The sequence below is a fragment of the Lytechinus pictus genome, chromosome 16, assembly GCF_037042905.1.
Source record: "Lytechinus pictus isolate F3 Inbred chromosome 16, Lp3.0, whole genome shotgun sequence".
In the NCBI taxonomy this organism is placed as follows: domain Eukaryota; kingdom Metazoa; phylum Echinodermata; class Echinoidea; order Temnopleuroida; family Toxopneustidae; genus Lytechinus; species Lytechinus pictus.
The window spans coordinates 21,920,862-21,939,451 of NC_087260.1; the positions used below are offsets into that span (position 1 = coordinate 21,920,862).

Below are 18,590 nucleotides of genomic sequence, written 5' to 3' on the forward strand. Positions count from 1 at the left end.
TATATACATATATAAATTGACCCTTCATGTTATATGTTAGCTTTCTTTCTTTTTATTTCAAAATGATAATTTCATTCTTCTCAATGATTTTTTTTCTTATCCTTTCTCCCTAATTATTTTCTTTCTTTCTTTCTTTCCTTTCTTTCTTTCATTCTTTCTTTCTTCCTTTCTTTCTTCCTTCCTTAATTCCTTTCTTTCTTTCTTTCATTCTTTCTTTCTTTTTTTCCTCATAGGACCTATTTTATTTCTCAAATTCTTCTTCTTTATTCCTTTCATTCTTTCCCATTATCATGCATATATCTTTCTGCATTCTTAATTAGCCTACATTAATTTTTTTCTATATCTTTTTGTTTTATTTGTCTTCCTTACTTGCTTTCTCTCTATATATTGTTCTTTTTCATTCTTTTCTTTCTTCTATTTTTTTTTTAATTAGAGGCAGATCTGGTGGGGCACACCCGAAACGTGCCCCCTGCTCCCCTGCACCCGGCCTTAAAGGTCAAGTCCACCCCAGAAAAATGATGATTTGAATAAATAGAGAAAAATCCAACGAGAAAAAGGCTAAAAATTTCATCAAAATCGGATGTAAAATAAGAAAGTTATGACATTTTAAACTTTCGCTTATTTTTCACAAAACAGTTATATGCACATCTCAGTGACATGCAAATGAGACAGTCGATGATGTCCATCACTCACTATGTCTTTTGTTTTTTATTGTTTGAATTATACAATTTTTCATTTTTTACAGATTTGACAATAAGGACCAACTTGACTGAACCATATATTAAAAAATGCTAATTCGACATGTTCAGGGAGGAATTAATCTATGTTTCACTTGACAATGAGGAGAAAATAAGAATATTTCATATTTCATATAATGAAATACAAAAGAAATAGTGAGTGGATGACGTCATCAGTCACCTCATTTGCATACCGACCAGGATGTACATATTACTGTTTTGTGAAATTAAGCAAAACTTTAAAATGTCAAAACTTTCTTATTTTACATCCGATTTTGTTGAAATTTTCAGTGTTATGCTTGTTGGATTTTTCTCTATTTATTCAAATCAACTAATGGTTTGGGGGGGGGGGACTTGTCCTTTAAGAGTCAATCGAATATTTGAAGTGGAAAGTGTATGGGATATATAGGGCCTATATTTCTTGTGACATCACCTTCATTCGAGATTGAAAACCCCCTCCTCCCCCCTTTCTGCTTTTATTTAAGAACTCACAGTATTGGAAATCATGGATCCGGTCCTGCTTACTAAAATAGGCCTGTATGTCTATCATTCCTTTTTTTTAATCACTTATCCTACTTTTTCTTTCTAAAGTGTCTTTTATTTGTTAGTTCTCGACTTTCCTCTTTTATTATTTTTTTTTATTTTTCTGTGTTTCCTTGTTCCCGTTCATTGTATAATTATTTCTGTTTATTGAACTTTATTCATTTCTATTTTCAAACTTTTTCATTTCAATAATCAAGTATAAAAAACTAACATGCTTAAAGAGGTTGGAATATATTGTCGCCTAATGACTTAAAGCGCACCAAACACGGTCTTCCTCCTCCTCCTCCTCCTTTCCCCCCTTCTTCTCCTCCTTCGCCTCCTCTTTCTTTTTCTTCTGGCTTCTTCACTTCTTCTTCACTTCTTCTTCACTTCTTCTTCTTCTTCTCTACTTCTTCTTCACTTCTCTACTTCTTCTTCACTTCTTCTTCTTCTCTACTTCTTCTTCTTCAAATGCTGAAAATTTCATCAAAATCGGATGTAAAATATGAAAGTTATGACATTCGGTTTCGCTTATTTTTCACAAAATAGCTATATGCACAATTTAGTCACATGCAAATTAAAGAATCGATGATGTCCCTCACTCACTATTTCTTTTTTTTTAATTATACAATATTTCAATTTTACATAATAAGGACCAACTTGACTGAATCATAGAATATTAAACAATGGTAATTCCACATTATTCAGAGAGAAATAAAACTTTATTTCACAGGACAATGAGGAGAAAATTAGAATATTTCATGTATGTATAAATTACAGAAGAAATAGTGAGTGAGTGATGTCATCAGTTTCCTCATTTGCATCCCGACCGGGATGTGCATATATCTATTTTTTTTAAATCAAGCGAAACTTAAAAAATTAATGTCATATGCTTGTTGGATTATTCTCTTTTTATTCAAATCAACTTTTTGTTGGGGAGGACTTGTCCTTTAAGCAGAGACCACGTTACCTAACTTTTTTAAAAAACAAACGTTACAAACGTAAATATCACAATAAGGTTTGGGAGCATGGTTCCCCCCCCCCCCACTTTCAAACCAGTCCCTGTCATTTTTTTTCTCATAAACTGACCTGAAAATGGGACATTTTATAGCTTTTTGTTATCGTGAACTTAATGTAATTAAACAGCTTATCCGAGCTGAATTTGTTTGATATTATACGAAATATTTGCCATCATGCACAATGATGCCTAAGTAACTGGTAAAAAATATATCTTTTGAATGCTAACACGATTTTTTATACAATGACCTGAAAATTAACACTTTTAGGACTTTGTAGGTATTAAGAAACACGATACATATTTCTTTTATCTTGGTAAATAATAATGTGAGCGCGAATCGCAAGTTTTCAAATTTTTATTAATAATCAATATCGAAAACGGCACATCTGTACTTTTTGTTGTCTTTTCTTTAATTAAAGCCTCAACGGGATGATATACCCCGAAGAAAACTACTATATGTGATTATCATCATCAGACGAAAGACAGGTATCCGAAAGTGTCACTTTCCACAATATACTGAACAGTTACTGATTACAGATGCTCTAGATTTACTTTAAAAGTGAATTAATAAAACATTTTAAAAAGAAGTTTCTTATGCACCTACCGGCCGATTTCGTTCAAACTTTTCAGTTTTCCCCCTTCTACACAACTACCAACGTTGGGTTCTTTTGTATTATAAGTGCAATTAAACAATTATGTTGCATATTGTTATTATTAATATTATTTTTAAGTGGCAAGTCCATTCAAACAAAAAAAATTGTCCCTAATAAAAATTAATGAAACAAACATTACACTGCAAAAGAAATGGATGGAAAATTAGAAAGTCTTTAATTTCGCTTACAACACCACTCCCCCCCCCCCCCAAAAAAAAAAAAAAAAAAAAAAAAAAAACAGTGATTTGAACATCATTGGCGGTATGCGAATAAAGGAAGCGATGATGTCACACACGTTATTTTAAAATCTTTATTCAATTGTATTTGTACGAAATATATAATTATCATCATTTTGACCCTCAGTGATAGTCGATTCCTCTGATCATGATATTGCGATTTTGTGGAGATCCTCACTACTGATTGATTAAAATATTTCATATATTATTACAGATTAGCGATGAGTGGGTGATATCACCCACTTCCGGCATACTGACCAGAATGTTCATTATTTCACGGGTGCCTCATTGCTGAGGTTTCAATTGAAGATACTAACAATAATGATAAAACAATGATAAAACTAATATTGAAAATATAATATTTATAATCAACCCCTCCCCGGGCCCCTCCCCCGGTCCCGCTCCCTACGTCCCATTTCATAAAGACTTAAAAAAATATATTTATTATAACTGTTTACTATCATAAAAAAATAGAATGATTTCAGTTGCTTTAAACTGTTATTGCATTTAAAAAAAATATAGGCTTATATAATCTTAATTTAATGGAATTTTTTTTGCTGTCTACGATACCCCTGCCACCCCTCCCTGCCAACATAAGTAGCACACCTAATTTTGTCTGAAGGAGAGCAGCAATAGACATTCTACTTTGATCGATGAACAGGCTTAGTCCTACAACATCGTTGGAGTAAACTAAAGTAAACTAAACTAATTTACGAGTTTTGTGAAACGCATGGAATCATAATACTCGACGCGACCGACCGAAAAAAAAAAATGTTGACGCCCTCTACGTTACTTTGGTGTATAATACAGTGTAACATTCTGTTCATTTTTCTGCGCCATCTGACCATAACCAGTCAAAATCATGAAAATGCCGTCGAAAGAACAAACAAGAGAATCAGGTAAGAATTGGGCAAGTTATGCAGTTCAATAAATCATATAACACTAATGTGAAACACTCATTTCTGTCCAAATATCGCTTGAATTGGGTGAACAACTGACGCCTTGCCGTCCGACTGCAGTGACTGGAGTTGAGCGGAAAGTTTGGCCTGATGTCTTGCGGTAGCAATCTCTCTTGTTCCGCTGTCGGGGTGTGCATTATGCATTATGCACACCCATTATCATTGCCATTGGATTGGACACTTATCGTGTCATGAGACAAATGCAATTATGCAAACATTGGTCATGTCCTTTGTCTTTGACATGCATGAGACTGATTTTTGGCAATTGTTGCCATGTCGCCATGATCATCAACAATAACATTGTCATTATCAATTGAATTGGGGTAGGCCTAGATCTACCGTAGGCAAGGCTCGACATCATTAGCGGTGGCCCGGGGCCACCAGAAATTCACCTCGGGCAACCATTTATGAAAAAATATTAAGTTTTGGTGGCCCGAATCGGGTAACCAATAATTTTCAGAATAGCGCAATTTTTCTCCCCATTTTGCACGCATTTATCAACTTTCTACAATTCAAATTGCAAGCCAGTTCGTCATGCGCCCTTTTTGTTGATCTACACACAAACACACACACAAAGTTGGCCTACCGCTATAGCATTAAGTAGCTTTTATCCAGCCGGCTGCGCCGGCCGGCTGGCGTGAGCTTTGCATGCTTGAAGCAGCTGTGCGTTAGCAGCCTATTCAGACTCAGGGCCTAGGGAGCTGCAATACGAAATGTTGCTGCTAAGAAATCTTCCACAGAACTGTGAAAATCCAAGTCAAAGTCACATTTTACACCAATGAAATGCCCTTCTACAGACCTTTTTGCTAAAATCTGGTGTATCCTGATTATTTGCAAGCATTAAAAAGAGGAATCATGACCTCTCTTTTGACTAAAAAAGACCGATTTCCAAATGAAAATAATACACATAAAAACACATAGGTGAGTACATCACAGTCCCACATGTGCATTTGTATGTATGTTGTTACTTGGTTTCTTTCGAAGCTGTGTCTTTTCCGGTCTTTTCTAGCCAAAAATAAACAGACAGTTACTTTCTTTCTTGTTTATAAATGATTTCTTAACAACTCTTGAGAAAGTAAATACTTTGGGAAGGCATGAAATGTGAATTTTTCCAACATTTTGGCAAATTTAGGGAAGGAATTTTCTCACACTTTTTTTTGCCGTTTTATTATTTTCTTTCATTTTTTTTACAGTGGTTAAACCATTTATACCCATTTATTCATTTTTAATGTTTTTCTTTATATTTTTCGGGCCACCAAAAAAAATTATTTGAAGATTTTGGTGGCCCGAACGGGCCACCACCAAAAAAAGTTAATGTGGAGCCTTGCCGTAGGCTACTTTTAATGTCTTCTTTTGAAGTTGAAGCTCTGTTTTGTTCTTTATAAGTTTTATCATCCAAACAAAAAGTCAAAAGTTAAAACTTCAAAGCCATGGTGGTCTGAGTGAGTATGTGGCACATGAACTAGTAAGACTAAGACATTGCCAGGTGTGTGTGTATTTGAGTTTTGTCAGACGTGTATCAAACAGATATGATTATTTACATCTGGGACCGTCACCATCTGAAAGACGTGACCAGGGCTCGAACCTCTGCATCAATTTGTAACTTCCCCACAGCTTGGATTACAGGTGCACGCCACACCGCCCAGTTGGCCCTGGGCTTAAGTGGCATCAAGCCAAGGTCAAGGCCAGTGGTGGAGCTCCACCGACGTCTCTCAATTTCAATTCAACTACACTACAGACAGCGTCTATTGACTATGTCTATGGAGAAAAGGTTGCATGCACTGGCACACCCTCAAAATTTTACTTTTTGACAGGGAAAGGGGAAGAAATAAAGATGAATTTATATTATATTCAGCTAACCACCTTTTTGAAAAATACCTGGTGTATGCTGGAATTTTGATGACAAACACTACAGATCAGGATCAGCCAGGTTCTTCTTCGATCTCTGCCAGCGCAGCTACAGGCTACAGCTGAGCATACGAACGTGCCAGCCAATCCACTGGCGCGTCCGCATGCTCAGCTGTAGCGATCCTGGCTGATCATGATCAGTTTGTCTTAAAAAATTGCTATTTTTCGGAAAGGTGGTAAGCTGATTGTATTTAATATAAATTTATCTTTATTATTTCTTCCTTTTTCCCTCATCCAAAAATAAAATTTAGGAGTAATCGAGGAGGATGCACCAGTGCACCCTTTTCTCCTTAGACGATGTAGTTAGGGCATTGGTGGAGCTCCACTATTACGAGCGCAATGGCCATAATTTGTCTGTGGGAGGAGGAAAAAAAAATCAGAAAATGTTGAAAAACCTCTGACGAAACAGCAGATTTATCAGTCTAGCCTAGTAGTAGATGCAGATGGTTAGATTTTAAACTTGTATAAACATGAATAGATCTAGTTCTTTGCGTTTTGATTATTGAAATCTGACTTTTAATTACAAAATCACTTTTAAGAACCCCGAGAAAATAAAGATCAAGTAATTTGATAAATCGATATTTGCCCCTCCTATTGGAAATCCTTTATATCCGTCTTTATGTGCATCACAGTGCAATGGAATACATGTACATGCATCACTTCAGTACCTCATATCTCAGATTTTAAGCATGTCTAACTTGAAGCAAAGTCTCTGACTGCCAACTTTATTTCTTCTGGTTTTAATACAGGTCGACAGAAGGAGATAGCTCAGAGGAGAGTTCTTGACTCCTTCACCCGAGCCAAGCGATTGCGACGTCAGCTGGAAGCACTTGAACAGGACAACTTTCAGGAGGACCCACATGCTAACCTGGTCCTACTAAAGAAGAAACTACCTCAGTTTGATTCCAATGAAGATAGTGAGTATATAAAAACAAAAATTCCAGGGGGAGGGGGCATTATTGAAGTTACAAAGTGGTAACCCTTTCTTATCGTAAAATGATATACTACAAATATTCATTGTTTTCATTTCATGGTTACCATAAATTGGTAAAGTGCAAGTCAATTACTTTTATCTTTTATCCACAATGCCTGGTGACTCCATCTTGGAGATACTTCAACTTTTTTTTAAGTTGAAAAGAAAGTGAACCAAAAAACATATCAGTTCAAAATGAAAGATGAATTATTCTTGGATTTGCCATTGATTGACACGAAAATAAATTGTTTTGCCTATAAAGTATAAATGTTTGCTTCACCAGAATCTGATCTGGGGCCCGTTGCAGAAAGAGTTGCAATCAATCGCAACTCTAAAAATCACGCGCAACTTGATTTTCAACCAATCAACAGCGCACATTTTGGACTTGCGATTGATTTTTTGGCTTGCGTTTAAACGCAACTCTTTCTGCAACGGGCCCCTGGTCTCATGGTGATATTAGTCCAATAACGAATTGTATCCCAGAAACTGATTTTTCAGAGTCAACATATAAAAAGGTAGTTTCCAATTAAATCAAAATACTTTAAAGGAAATCAAGATGGTAGAAAGGCATTTCATTAGTATAAAGATGTGAATAGTTGGTTTTCAAGCAACTCCTGGGATTTTTTTCCCCATGTGGTAAAAGGGTTGACAAAATAGCAGTTTAACAGCGTTTAAAGTTTTTGACTCCGGTTTGCTGTAAACCATGTTGAAGTGGATTATGAAAATCATGTTTTTCTGATTTATTTCTTCTGTCAAGCTCCTACCACGAAGAAAAGAAAGAAGAGAGGAGATCATTTCAAGCAGAGATTTAGAAAGACGTTTCACATGCTAGTCGAGGAAGAACAGCTAAGTATGAATGAGCCTCCAAACTACTTGACGTGCTGTGTACCGCCCTCGTCCGAACCGCAGAGGAAATTTTGTGCTGTCTGTGGATATCCTTTCGTTATTATCATTTGAATTATACTAATGTAATATTGACTGGCTTTGGTGTAGATACCACATATATTTCCCAAAGCAGTCTCATATTGCCTGAGTCTTGATGAGGACAATAAAAGTCTACTGAGGGAATTGTAGGTGTGGTTTCTCCTGAAAATTAGTGCCAGTCAATATTATTATTATTACCTACAGTTGTATAATCTGTAATTCAAGCTATTATTTGTAGCAATTTGTATGCCTTTTTGTCTGTTGGTAGTTCTTATTTCAGGTTATTATTTTTGTTCCCTGAATGTTAGATTCAAGATTAAATCAAACAAAAGTTCAGAATACGGACCAAAGTGATTTTTTTTTTTCAGACCAGGTTCCAAAATCTATTATTTACCTCTTCAGGTAAGAATTGAAAGGGATGGTCCGGGCTGAAAGTATTTGTAGTTTAATAAATAGAGTAGAATTCACTGAGCAAAATGCCGAAAATTTCATCAAAATCGGATAACAAATAACAAAGTTATTGAATTTTAAATTTAGCAATATTTTGTGAAAACAGTCGTCATGAATATTCATTAGGTAGGCTGATAATGTCACATCCCCACTTGTTCTTTTGTATTTTATTATGTAAAATTAGGTTTATTCAAATTTTTTCCTCCAAGAACTAGAAAAATTGGATTGAGAACTGATTTAGTGCATTAGATATTTAGTGCTGCAACTTATTTCATTAAAAGGGAGACATATTATTCACACAAGTATGAAATAATGAAAAAATTATGATTTTATGTAATAATATAAGAAAACGGAAAGTGGAGATGTGACATCATCAGCCCACCTAATGAATATTCATGACGGCTGTTTTCACAAAATATTGCTAAGCTTTAAACTTCAATAACTTTATTATTTGTTATCCGATTTTGATGAAATTTTCGGCATTTTGCTCAGTGAATTCTACTCTATGTATTAAGATATACATATTTTCAGCCCGGACCATCCCTTTAAGTCAAATTTGCTTCTTTTGTTCCAAACAGAATCAATATAGGAATGTTATTAGATGTATTAGTTTCAAATACAGGTACCTTCCACATAAAGTAGAAGAAATTACACCCAATTATGCAAAACATGATACCTCTTTTAAGTCCAATTTCTCCCCAGTCGAATAAATTTCTATGGTCCCCCTAGAATTGACTTGGCCATTAACTGTATTTTTAATTATGCAATTTGTTGTACCATTTTCATGCATTTTTAATGTATTTTTCCTTAACTTCTCACACATTCCCCTCTAACTATACTTGTGTTGCTTGTGGAGCTCGATACTGCTGTGTGAAATGTCTAGGAACTCATCTAGATACAAGGTAGAGCACTTTTATTTATTTATTTTTATCTGTTAAAGGGTTTTATAATGAAGAAGAAATGCAATGACAATTATAGCCATATCAAATATGTAAGATGGTTGAAATTATTTCCCCTGCATTATGGTAAGGGTTGAACATTGTAGTAATCAGTTACAAAATGATTCGGTTTTTCAAGTTTGAAAACTTACAATTTTCCTCTTACTGTATGGTCATCTTCAAAATAATAAGGGTCGTGTGGTCAAGTGGTTTGGGCATTGGACTAATGATAGTAAGGTTGTGAGTTCGATTTCCCTCTCTGCTATTGTCTCCACTTAAAATACCTGAGAGTACTTTCTGTCTTCCATAAGGTCAGGCACTATGCCTGATTAATTTAGGTAAAATGTTTCCTATGTAATAGGTTGAATACCAGCATGGTGTTTACCAGCAAAAAGCTGTCCTGCCGAGTTCTTACGGGAGTTACCGTAACAGAATCAGAATTTTGCTTGAAAATTAATTATTTTCATTGATGACTATGAACCTGTTGAGAATGATTTGATTCGAGATTAATACACAATTTTCGCTTCAGATGCAATATCCTGTCTGTTTTCTTCTGTTGTAGGTGTCTAAAGTGGACAGCATGATGTGAGCATAGAGAACATACAGCGATAGCGATCTTACAGAGCTCGACTGCAAGGATCATGTCTGCCCTGAGATACTAGGATCGTGTCTTGCATGCAACGAGATAAGAGCAGGGCTGGCTGTGTGCATGTATAATAAAGTTTTTACAGACGTGTATCAATCCGGTATGATGAAATATGTATGGGGCTGACCTGTAACGTCGCTGTCTGAATGACGTAACCAGAACTTGAAGCATGAATCTTTGCATCATTTTGTAACTTCTTCTATAAAGTTTGGATTACAGGCACACATACAATGCCCAGTTGGCCTCTGTCAAAGAACTCATTTGCAACAGCAAGATACAGGCTACCGTTACACCAATAGGAATCTTACAGAGGTTGACTGTAAGGATCATATCTTCCTCTCGATACGTGAACAAGGTGTATTTCATTAGAACTTGGTATTAACAGCAAGATTTATAATAACTTTTATCAATTTCTGAAATGTGTTTAGTAAATTTATCACAGAAACTATTATAGCACAATAGGTGACTACCGTCACCAGCGCTGGCTTGTTCTGTCGGCTCTGGTCGATACTCCAAATTAGCAACAGAAATAGTTCCTTGACGATTCTGCAGGAGTCAAATTGTATTTGATTAATGCTATCTAATCCTGGTGCAGATTACGCAAGGGCGGTGAACTGATAATCATGTATGCAAAGAACAGAAATATTGTGGCCCCTTACAATATGGTACACAAAATACTTGTAATGGAGTGCCATCTTTCTACATGTAGGTAGCTAGAAGTTTATTTAAAAAAATTTGAAACGAGCTTTTCATTTTAGATGCTTATCCTCCAATGATTTGAAATTGATTTTGATCCCAGTTGAGCTGTATTCATCTGCTTGTGCTTAGGTCATATATGTCCAATATTTATTCCCTTCAATTTAGAGCTCAATTTGAGATGACCTAGATGATGTTTGGGAATTCTGGGGAGCGTAACACAAAGATTAGCGATCAATCGCTAAATGAACTGACCAATCAAGATCATTGTTACACGTGCATTTGGCTCAAAATACTGACCAGTAACCAATCAGAAGCGTTCTTTCATATTTGCTATTCATCGCAGAGCTTTGTGTTACGGGGACTGGTTGATGTTTCAGTTCCAAGTCTCCTTTTCCAACTACTTATGGGGCATTTGGAGATACTTTTGATCAATTGCAAATCTATTTGTGGGGTCCCAAATCAATCATATGTCTTGCAATTGATTACAAAATTGATTTCTGGGGCCAATCTTACAAAGAGTTACGATTGATCCAATCAACCTCAACTGTTTGGAAATCCACCGATGTCATAATTTTGTCTACAGTTAGTTTGCACAATGAAATTCTAAGAATTCTTTGTAAGACGGGGCCCAGATCTGCCTCTTCCAACAAGAAAGGTAAACTTGAAGTTATTTTCTAGTTGAAATTGATTCATCAATTGTAAAACAAAATTTATAGTTCATTGCAAATATTTCTAGCAACACCCCCTATTAAAGCCTCTGTGTCTTATTGTGTATTAGATATGGAAATGTTATGGTACATGTGTTTCATCTTGTTCAGAGATTATATTTTTTAAATAAAATCAGTAAAATCATTTCCATCGAGTGACTCTTCTGTTTATTTGCTCATATGTATTTGAATAATCAGTGTAACTTGAAAATCAAAATGTAAGTTAATTGGTAAACATGCAAAGTCGACTTTACCGAAGAAGAATATTCACCCAAGATGAAGCAACTTTTTAAAACAAGAGTATGAAAAAATGTATTGAATACCTCTTCAAAGTCGAACAGATTTTTGTGGTCGCAAAAGCTTCGACTCTTACCTGGTGGGTGTTTTTTTTTTTATGAGAATGATACACATCCTAATTTACATTGGTGCTGATGTAGCTCCTAAGAAAGAATCACCAGTCGTTTGTAAAGTCACCCCTAACTTACAAACAGCTTTATGAAACACCCACCTGTACATGGTTAACATGAAAAAACTGATTTGATTTTTCACTTGCCTCCATACTTTGGGATACTTTCCCCCTATGGTATACACCAAAGCGTACTGCTGATAAAAACAAAAGACTACATGTACATTAACAATTCTACTTGATTGTTTTATTTCAGTAGAAAGAAATTCATAGAAAAATAGGTCTCTTTATTATCCACTGTGATGAAAATTAGAAATCAAGAAAGTTCATACTAAAAAAAACCTTGTATATTCTAGTTATGTGTACAGAAGTCAATGCTGTAAAATCAGTATAACACAAATTAAGATAAAGTTTACCCCCTAAAGCAGACATATAAAGGTACAAAGAGATCTGGATCTCATAACACCAAAATTCAATCAAATGCCCCAAATTCTTTAATGTTGTAAGTTACATTTAGAACACTCAGTTGGGTATTGGCTAAAATGTGGAATGTAAAATGAAATCAAACTTCTAAATAACGATACAACAGAACTTAAGGCATTTACTTCAAATGACAAACAAAATCTAATTTAACTTTACATCTAAAACATAAAAAAACAAATAAAGTGGTCGCATGATGACTTGTGACGTTTCAGTACAATACCTCATGCAAGATTACACAATGCAGGATGTTGATAGATTGTTTAATTCTGCAAAAACAATCAGGACAAAGTATATTCTATTTCCAGCTAAAGCAGGTACAGGTACCCAAGTTGGTGAACATATCTGAGCCCAATAGAGCCTTGATCGTAGCTTAAATACGAGTGAACTGATCTGGGGGATGTCTCACAAAGATGTAGGTGTGACTTAAGAGTCGCACTTAAATCCCTAGTTGCGTTTGGTATAAAAGACATCACATTTGTCAGATCATGGAAAATGGATGCGCACTACTGCGTAATGATCAATAAGATTGCGCTTTGCATATCATGTACATGTCGGCATTTAAGTGCGACTTAAGTCATACTTAAATCTTTGTGAAACACCCCTCAGGGGGATGTTTCACAAAGATGAAAGTCACAATTAAAATTCAGTTGCATGCGTTATATAACGCATCACGCCATTGGTCACATCATGTACACCGAACACACACTACCACATATCCGTCGATCAGACGATGCATTGAATATCATGTGTGCCTTGGTATTTAAGCAGGACTCTTAAGTCACACTTAACTCTTGGTGAAACACCCCCTTGTATTAAAAACAAAGAAAGCATTCCTTAACTTCATTCATTCCATCATGAAGTCTTCATTAACCAAATTAGAGACTTGATAATAAAAAAATATCAATATGATATCAAACTAAAAAAATATGGTTACTATACATTGTGACAATTTTTTTTGTTTAAAATAGATCAAATATTTGTACAGCAAATGACAGCTGCTTAATTAAAAAAAGAAAATGATAATTTCTTTTAATTTTGATATACATTTTTTGAAAAAATAAATCATATACAACAAAAGATTCTTAGCATTATGCACTAGTTCAGCCCTGAAAGAATTTCTTGAAAATTTGGACAAAGTTAAAGAGATAATTTGCAACTTATATATAAAATCCTGACTCTTAATCTTTGATAAAGGGTCAGTAATATGAATTAGACTCGAGTATCGTCTTACTTTCCAATATTACACAAAATAAAGTGTAGGATTTATTGTATGTGTTTTTGACTGTTAGAATGTAAATTTGTCTGTTTGCTATAGTTTGAATGTGGCACCTAGCACCCTCTCTCATCCATGTTTATTTTTATTATTATAACCCATATAGCACTTATTTTACAGATTTAGTAAATGAATATTGGAAAATAATAAATAATAATATAGGATTTGTATAGCGCACTTATCCACCTTGCTAGGTGCTCAAGGCGCTTCTATATTACCCGGCTAAGCTAGTCTACCGATTCTGGTGTGCACAGCTTTATGAGGAATTACTTCCTGCCGGTACCCATTTACCCCACCTGGGTCGAGTGCAGCACAGTGTGGATGAATTTCTTGCTGAAGGAAAACTTGCCATGGCTAGGATTCGAACCCACAACCCTTTGTTTGAAAGGAGAGTCAGAACCACTAGACCACAACGCACCCACCCCAGAAAGTAAATGGATATTAGAAAGCTACTGACAAAGTTTACATCCTGAAATTTTCAGCCAACTCCATGTTTGAAAAGGGGTTTAATATAAACAAACATAAATATGCAGATTTTTTTTTCATAGGGGACCCAATGGAAATGATTTTTGTAAATTTATCCAATAAGACACATTTTAGTTTATATTCTTCACACCATAACTGTTTGGGGCACTTTCATTCATATAATCCAATAATGGTTAGGAACAGTGATAGGCTCTTTTGAGAGGATTTACCAAAACTAAAAATAGGCTTTAAGCCATTACATGACAAAAACTTAGACACAGAAATAAACAAAGGCGTACAATGTTAACACGTGGATTAAAACAGTGATCTAACTATGGTAAGCCAACTGTGGCGCATGCCATATATATCTAAACAAAATTCAATTATCAGCATTTTCGGTACTCAAACCACTGTCTGCTAATGATTTTCATGACCATTAATGCGAAGATAAAAAATAATAGCAAATATGGAGAAGATGAATAAATACAACAAAATAAGTTGTCACACTTGGCTTTCCATAGTTGTGTCACAACTTTAAACCATAGATAACATTGGCATATCTGTGTAAAATATGCCACCTGGGGAGCATTTCATGAAAGGACTTATCAAATGCTTTATCCGACAAGTTCTGTTTTATCAGACAGTTACCATAGTAACAGTGTTTCTCAGCCAATCAAAATCAAATAAAGTTGTCAGATCTGACAACTTGTCGGATGAAAACGTTGATGGAATGCTCCCCAGAATGAACAGTCCATCGATACACACCAGCTGGTTATGATAAGCTCCAAGAAACAACAATTTGATATTCCTAAGGCATTATTATACAGGGTTACTTCTAACAATATTTGCAACACAATATAAACACATAGGCCTGTATTCTGAACTACAATTGATCTTACACCTCGGTCTAAGTGTGTGCCAAATGTGCCGAATGTAATGATAAATTTATCATCTAGCTGTGAACATTTGCATCACATTTGGCAACCCATAGTGAAAAGATGACTGAAAAGATGGTTCAAGTCAAACCGGAGTTCTGAAAGTGGCCCATAATGCACCACTCACATTCAGGTCATAATGATACAAAAAGCACTTCTATATATTAAAGTCTTAAGTTACAGAAAGCTGATTAATTACATGTCATATACATTCAACAACAGAAAGCCCTTTGGCATAGTGACCAAATTATATCATAAAAATTCATCTGATTGTAAATAAACTCAAATATTTATATCAATATAAATAATTTATCATGCGTTGGTAAACCAAGAATACCTATAATCACAATTATCTTCAAGAATAGCAAACTGTTTACTTCAACAGTTGTCTCATTCTTGCAAATTTATCACAGTTAATCCATTTCAAGTCACGTAGTAATAGAAATGAAAAATGAAAATAACAGAAAATTAAGTTTTCTCTATTTTCTTCCAAATAATCTAAACAAATGAAAAATATTTTTAAGTAATTGGCATTATGACTATACAGGGTACAGCAAATACATGTAATAGAAAAATCTCTGAGAGGCATTATGATCTTAGAACATGGAAAGGCATCCCTGACCTAGCAACAAATTATGTGATATACATGTATACGTATAATGTATAAGAGTGATAGAATAACTGGTATTGCACAGTTTGAAGAGTCACCCTGTGCCCAGCCAAATACATATTCCATGGAACACATGAAATGCATAAGAATCATCCATAAATGAATACATCCGTAACAATCTGCAAAGAGCCCAAAAGCTATTTGTGATACTTCATGACTTCACTTATTACAAAATGTCCCTTCTGCATGCCAAAATCAGAGGATTTTTAAGTGGTGGTGTTGGTGATTATTTCTACCTGATTGTTAAGAAAGCATGAATGATTGTGAGTAAGCACCCAGAAGACCAAAGGCTTAAGGTCCCTTCCGAAGAACCTATTAATGGGGATAAATGCCTTGCCAAAGGGCACCAGAGCACCAAATTGGAATCGAACCTCGGTCACCGTATTGCAAAACCACCGCTGTAACGACTGAGCTATCATGCCCCCTCTGAGAAACCCCGAAGGCAAGATAAAACTGGGTTGGGGGAAGGAGCATTGGAATGTTGATCATGTGATCATAAGAGACCACCTGACCATTGATCATGTGACTATAGTAGACCACCCGACCATCGATGGAGATACGAGCCAGCTTGGGAGCCAGACTTCTGTGTAGCTTCGTCACCTGTACATTAAAAAAAAAAATGAAATGAAAATATAAATAAATAAAAATAAATTAAATTGTACAATTCAACAGTAACAGCTTTCCTTCTTGTTCTTACTCATTAGGTACAGGAATTCAATTGAAACTGTTCGGCTTGAGAGGTGGGGAAGCAAGTATCAAATTTCTCCTGTGTATCTATTTGATGCCCTGGCTCAGAAGAACCAGATTTGAAAAAAAATTCATGCTAGCTTTTCATGATATCATACGATGAGATGTGAAAATTGTTTATTTAGAACAAAAAAAAAGAATAAGAAGATATATAGAAATAAAGTGCAGGAGGGCCGAGGGGTTTACCCCGAATTAAAAGGAATTGTTTTGCTTTTGGTCCAATACACAATGTAACTTTATTTTACAAAGATTGGAATTCAAATATAGCTGATGTGAACGAGAGAGATCAAGAATCTGAATCAGCACTCGAGAAAGGGTCACTAGTCTTGCATAGAGTCGTGCACAAAAGCCATCGCACACCTTACAATCGGCCTGCGACCCGATTTGGAAATAAAGCGTTATTAAATTTGATGCAAATATTGAGACATGAAACATCTTACTGCATAAAACAAATCATCGTATGAATACTTATGTTCAAATCTTATTAGAATAAAAGCAAATGGAATATTTAGTTGTAATTACTTCACAGCAATTATATGATTGGCTATGATTTGAAACAAATTTGGCCTTTACTCCAAAATAAAGGCCTGCAATTATATAAAATTGTTATATAGAGTTGATTTGAACCTCAAGTTAAAAGTACTTTTCATTCACATTTCCAGAAAATAAGCAAAATGCGATTTGTTTCAAAATCGAATCGTGGACCAGTTGTAAGGTGTGTGGAGGCCTCTACATGATACATGTATGTACAGCTTTATGAAAGACAGCCTTAGTAATTGAGTCTGAGGAGATACATACCTTGGGCGATAGTAGCTAGCTGCTTGATTTCTGTATCACTGAGTTTCAGCATAGTCTTCAAGACCGGTATAAGACGACCCTTCTCATCGCCTTGAGGCAGAGATATGAACTGTTTGGAAGGGGAAAAAACATATTGGAATATGGTGATCATTCTTGGGTAATGCTAGGAGACAGTAATCATGTGGCTGGCTGCTTTATATCCCATCTGAGGGATGTGGTAATCATATAAGTAATGCACAGGTCAGTAAGCGTCAATGGTGAGGCAGCTTACTCAAGGGTTTTTACGATGGAGCGATAGGCATGACATTGTAAAGAATTGAGATGGCTGCATTAACATCCATAAACGTAAACATGTGTATTATTTGTTTTCGTTAGCGGGGCTACTTTTCACAACTTACTGCCGAAATCTGCAATTTTGGACAAGCTTTCACATTGTAATGAATGGGATAATCCAGGGCTCCTTTTTGAGTTTCCAAGGCTCTTTATATTTCATCCCTGATAACAAGCATAATCAAGTAAGATGCAAGCCTCAATGGATTGTTAGCCTTTTAATTCACTCTTACCTTGAGTACAACATTCTTCAGGTATTCCATGTTTGAGATTGCGTTTTCCCTGGCCTGGTTTCTTTCTAATCTCCTGATCTCTTCCTTTAAGACCTTTGCTTGTTCCGTCAACCTTAGAATGGCTGCTTCGTTTTCTCCTGTTATCTATATTTAGGAGAGAAGAAAAGATGGAATAAAACGGCCGTGAATGGCTCTCTGATTATCCTTATATCTTTGGAATAAGATTGTAGAAGTATATCAATTAGGTCTGCATGATATGAAATACTGAAATATCATAACAATGATGAGTTACATGTACCGCAGATGAATCCAAATCCGCTTTCGTCCAAGATTTGTTAAATAACTGAGTGTATACCAATTGTCCATCTTAGTTTAATGTTCTGACCTGTGCAAGAATTTTACTTTGTTGTAAAATATCATAGACATATACTTTTAATAGTCAGATGTCTAAAATCAGTAATCAACATCTGGCGAACATTCGATTAGTGTAAAGAGTAGATTCCGGTTGCCGATTGTTGGTAAACTGATCATATTCATTGATTGATTGAGTTTTACTCCCAGGTGTAGTATCAGGTCAAAAGGAACACTCACCTCTGTGAAGTGGTCAATTCTATGCTGAGCAGCAGTCAACTGGTTCTTCAACTGTTCCTCTTCGGCCGTGGAGCTGACCGCACTGAAGATGCTCTGCCGGTCATCGGTCGGTGATGATAGGAGTTGTGCGAAGGGTACCGAGGTCGGAGCCTGCGTGGGACTCTGCATGCTGATTGGTGGAAGGGAGGGGTGCGACTTATTGGGCGGTGCTTCGGCATCCGTGTGCTCCATACCCTGGTAAGATAAACAAATGCAAAAGCAGTATTGTAATATTTATCTTCACTTAGTC

General features: G+C 35.5%; 2 protein-coding genes across 3 annotated transcripts in view; one reads left to right on the forward strand and one right to left on the reverse strand.

Moving 5' to 3' along the window:
- The first annotated feature begins 3,942 nt into the window (after positions 1-3,942).
- On the forward strand, positions 3,943-11,515 carry LOC129278530 (zinc finger HIT domain-containing protein 1-like). 2 transcript variants are annotated; one of them, XM_064111722.1, is made up of 5 exons: positions 3,943-4,065; positions 6,783-6,950; positions 7,764-7,938; positions 9,202-9,282; positions 9,881-11,515. In XM_064111722.1, the coding sequence occupies exons 1-5, from the start codon at positions 4,029-4,031 to the stop codon at positions 9,900-9,902; spliced, it is 483 nt and encodes a 160-aa protein (XP_063967792.1). In that variant the 5' UTR covers positions 3,943-4,028; the 3' UTR covers positions 9,903-11,515. The 2 variants fall into 2 exon arrangements, 1 of the variants encoding a protein (XP_063967792.1); XR_010296167.1 differs by having other exon boundaries at positions 3,953-4,065; positions 7,764-8,351; positions 8,931-9,282.
- Positions 11,516-12,008: 493 nt separating this feature from the next.
- LOC129278662 (GRIP and coiled-coil domain-containing protein 2-like) overlaps positions 12,009-18,590 on the reverse strand; it is a 35,808-nt gene continuing 29,226 nt past the window's right edge. Inside the window, exons 25-28 of the mRNA XM_064111721.1 lie at positions 18,302-18,535; positions 17,711-17,854; positions 17,148-17,256; positions 12,009-16,202 (exon numbers count right to left, since the gene is read on the reverse strand). Coding sequence (XP_063967791.1) covers positions 16,129-16,202; positions 17,148-17,256; positions 17,711-17,854; positions 18,302-18,535 — 561 coding nt within the window. The 3' untranslated portion in view covers positions 12,009-16,128. The remainder of the gene's footprint in view (positions 16,203-17,147; positions 17,257-17,710; positions 17,855-18,301; positions 18,536-18,590) is intronic.

What these genes read in the sequence shown, in the direction of transcription:
- LOC129278530 (XM_064111722.1), top strand. Translation starts at nt 4,029, where the DNA reads ATGAAAATGCCGTCGAAAGAACAAACAAGAGAATCAG. An exon ending in AGAACAAACAAGAGAATCAG is followed by an intron (nt 4,066 to 6,782) that starts GTAAGAATTGGG and finishes GTTTTAATACAG; the next exon opens with GTCGACAGAAGGAGATAGCT. An exon ending in GTTTGATTCCAATGAAGATA is followed by an intron (nt 6,951 to 7,763) that starts GTGAGTATATAA and finishes TCTTCTGTCAAG; the next exon opens with CTCCTACCACGAAGAAAAGA.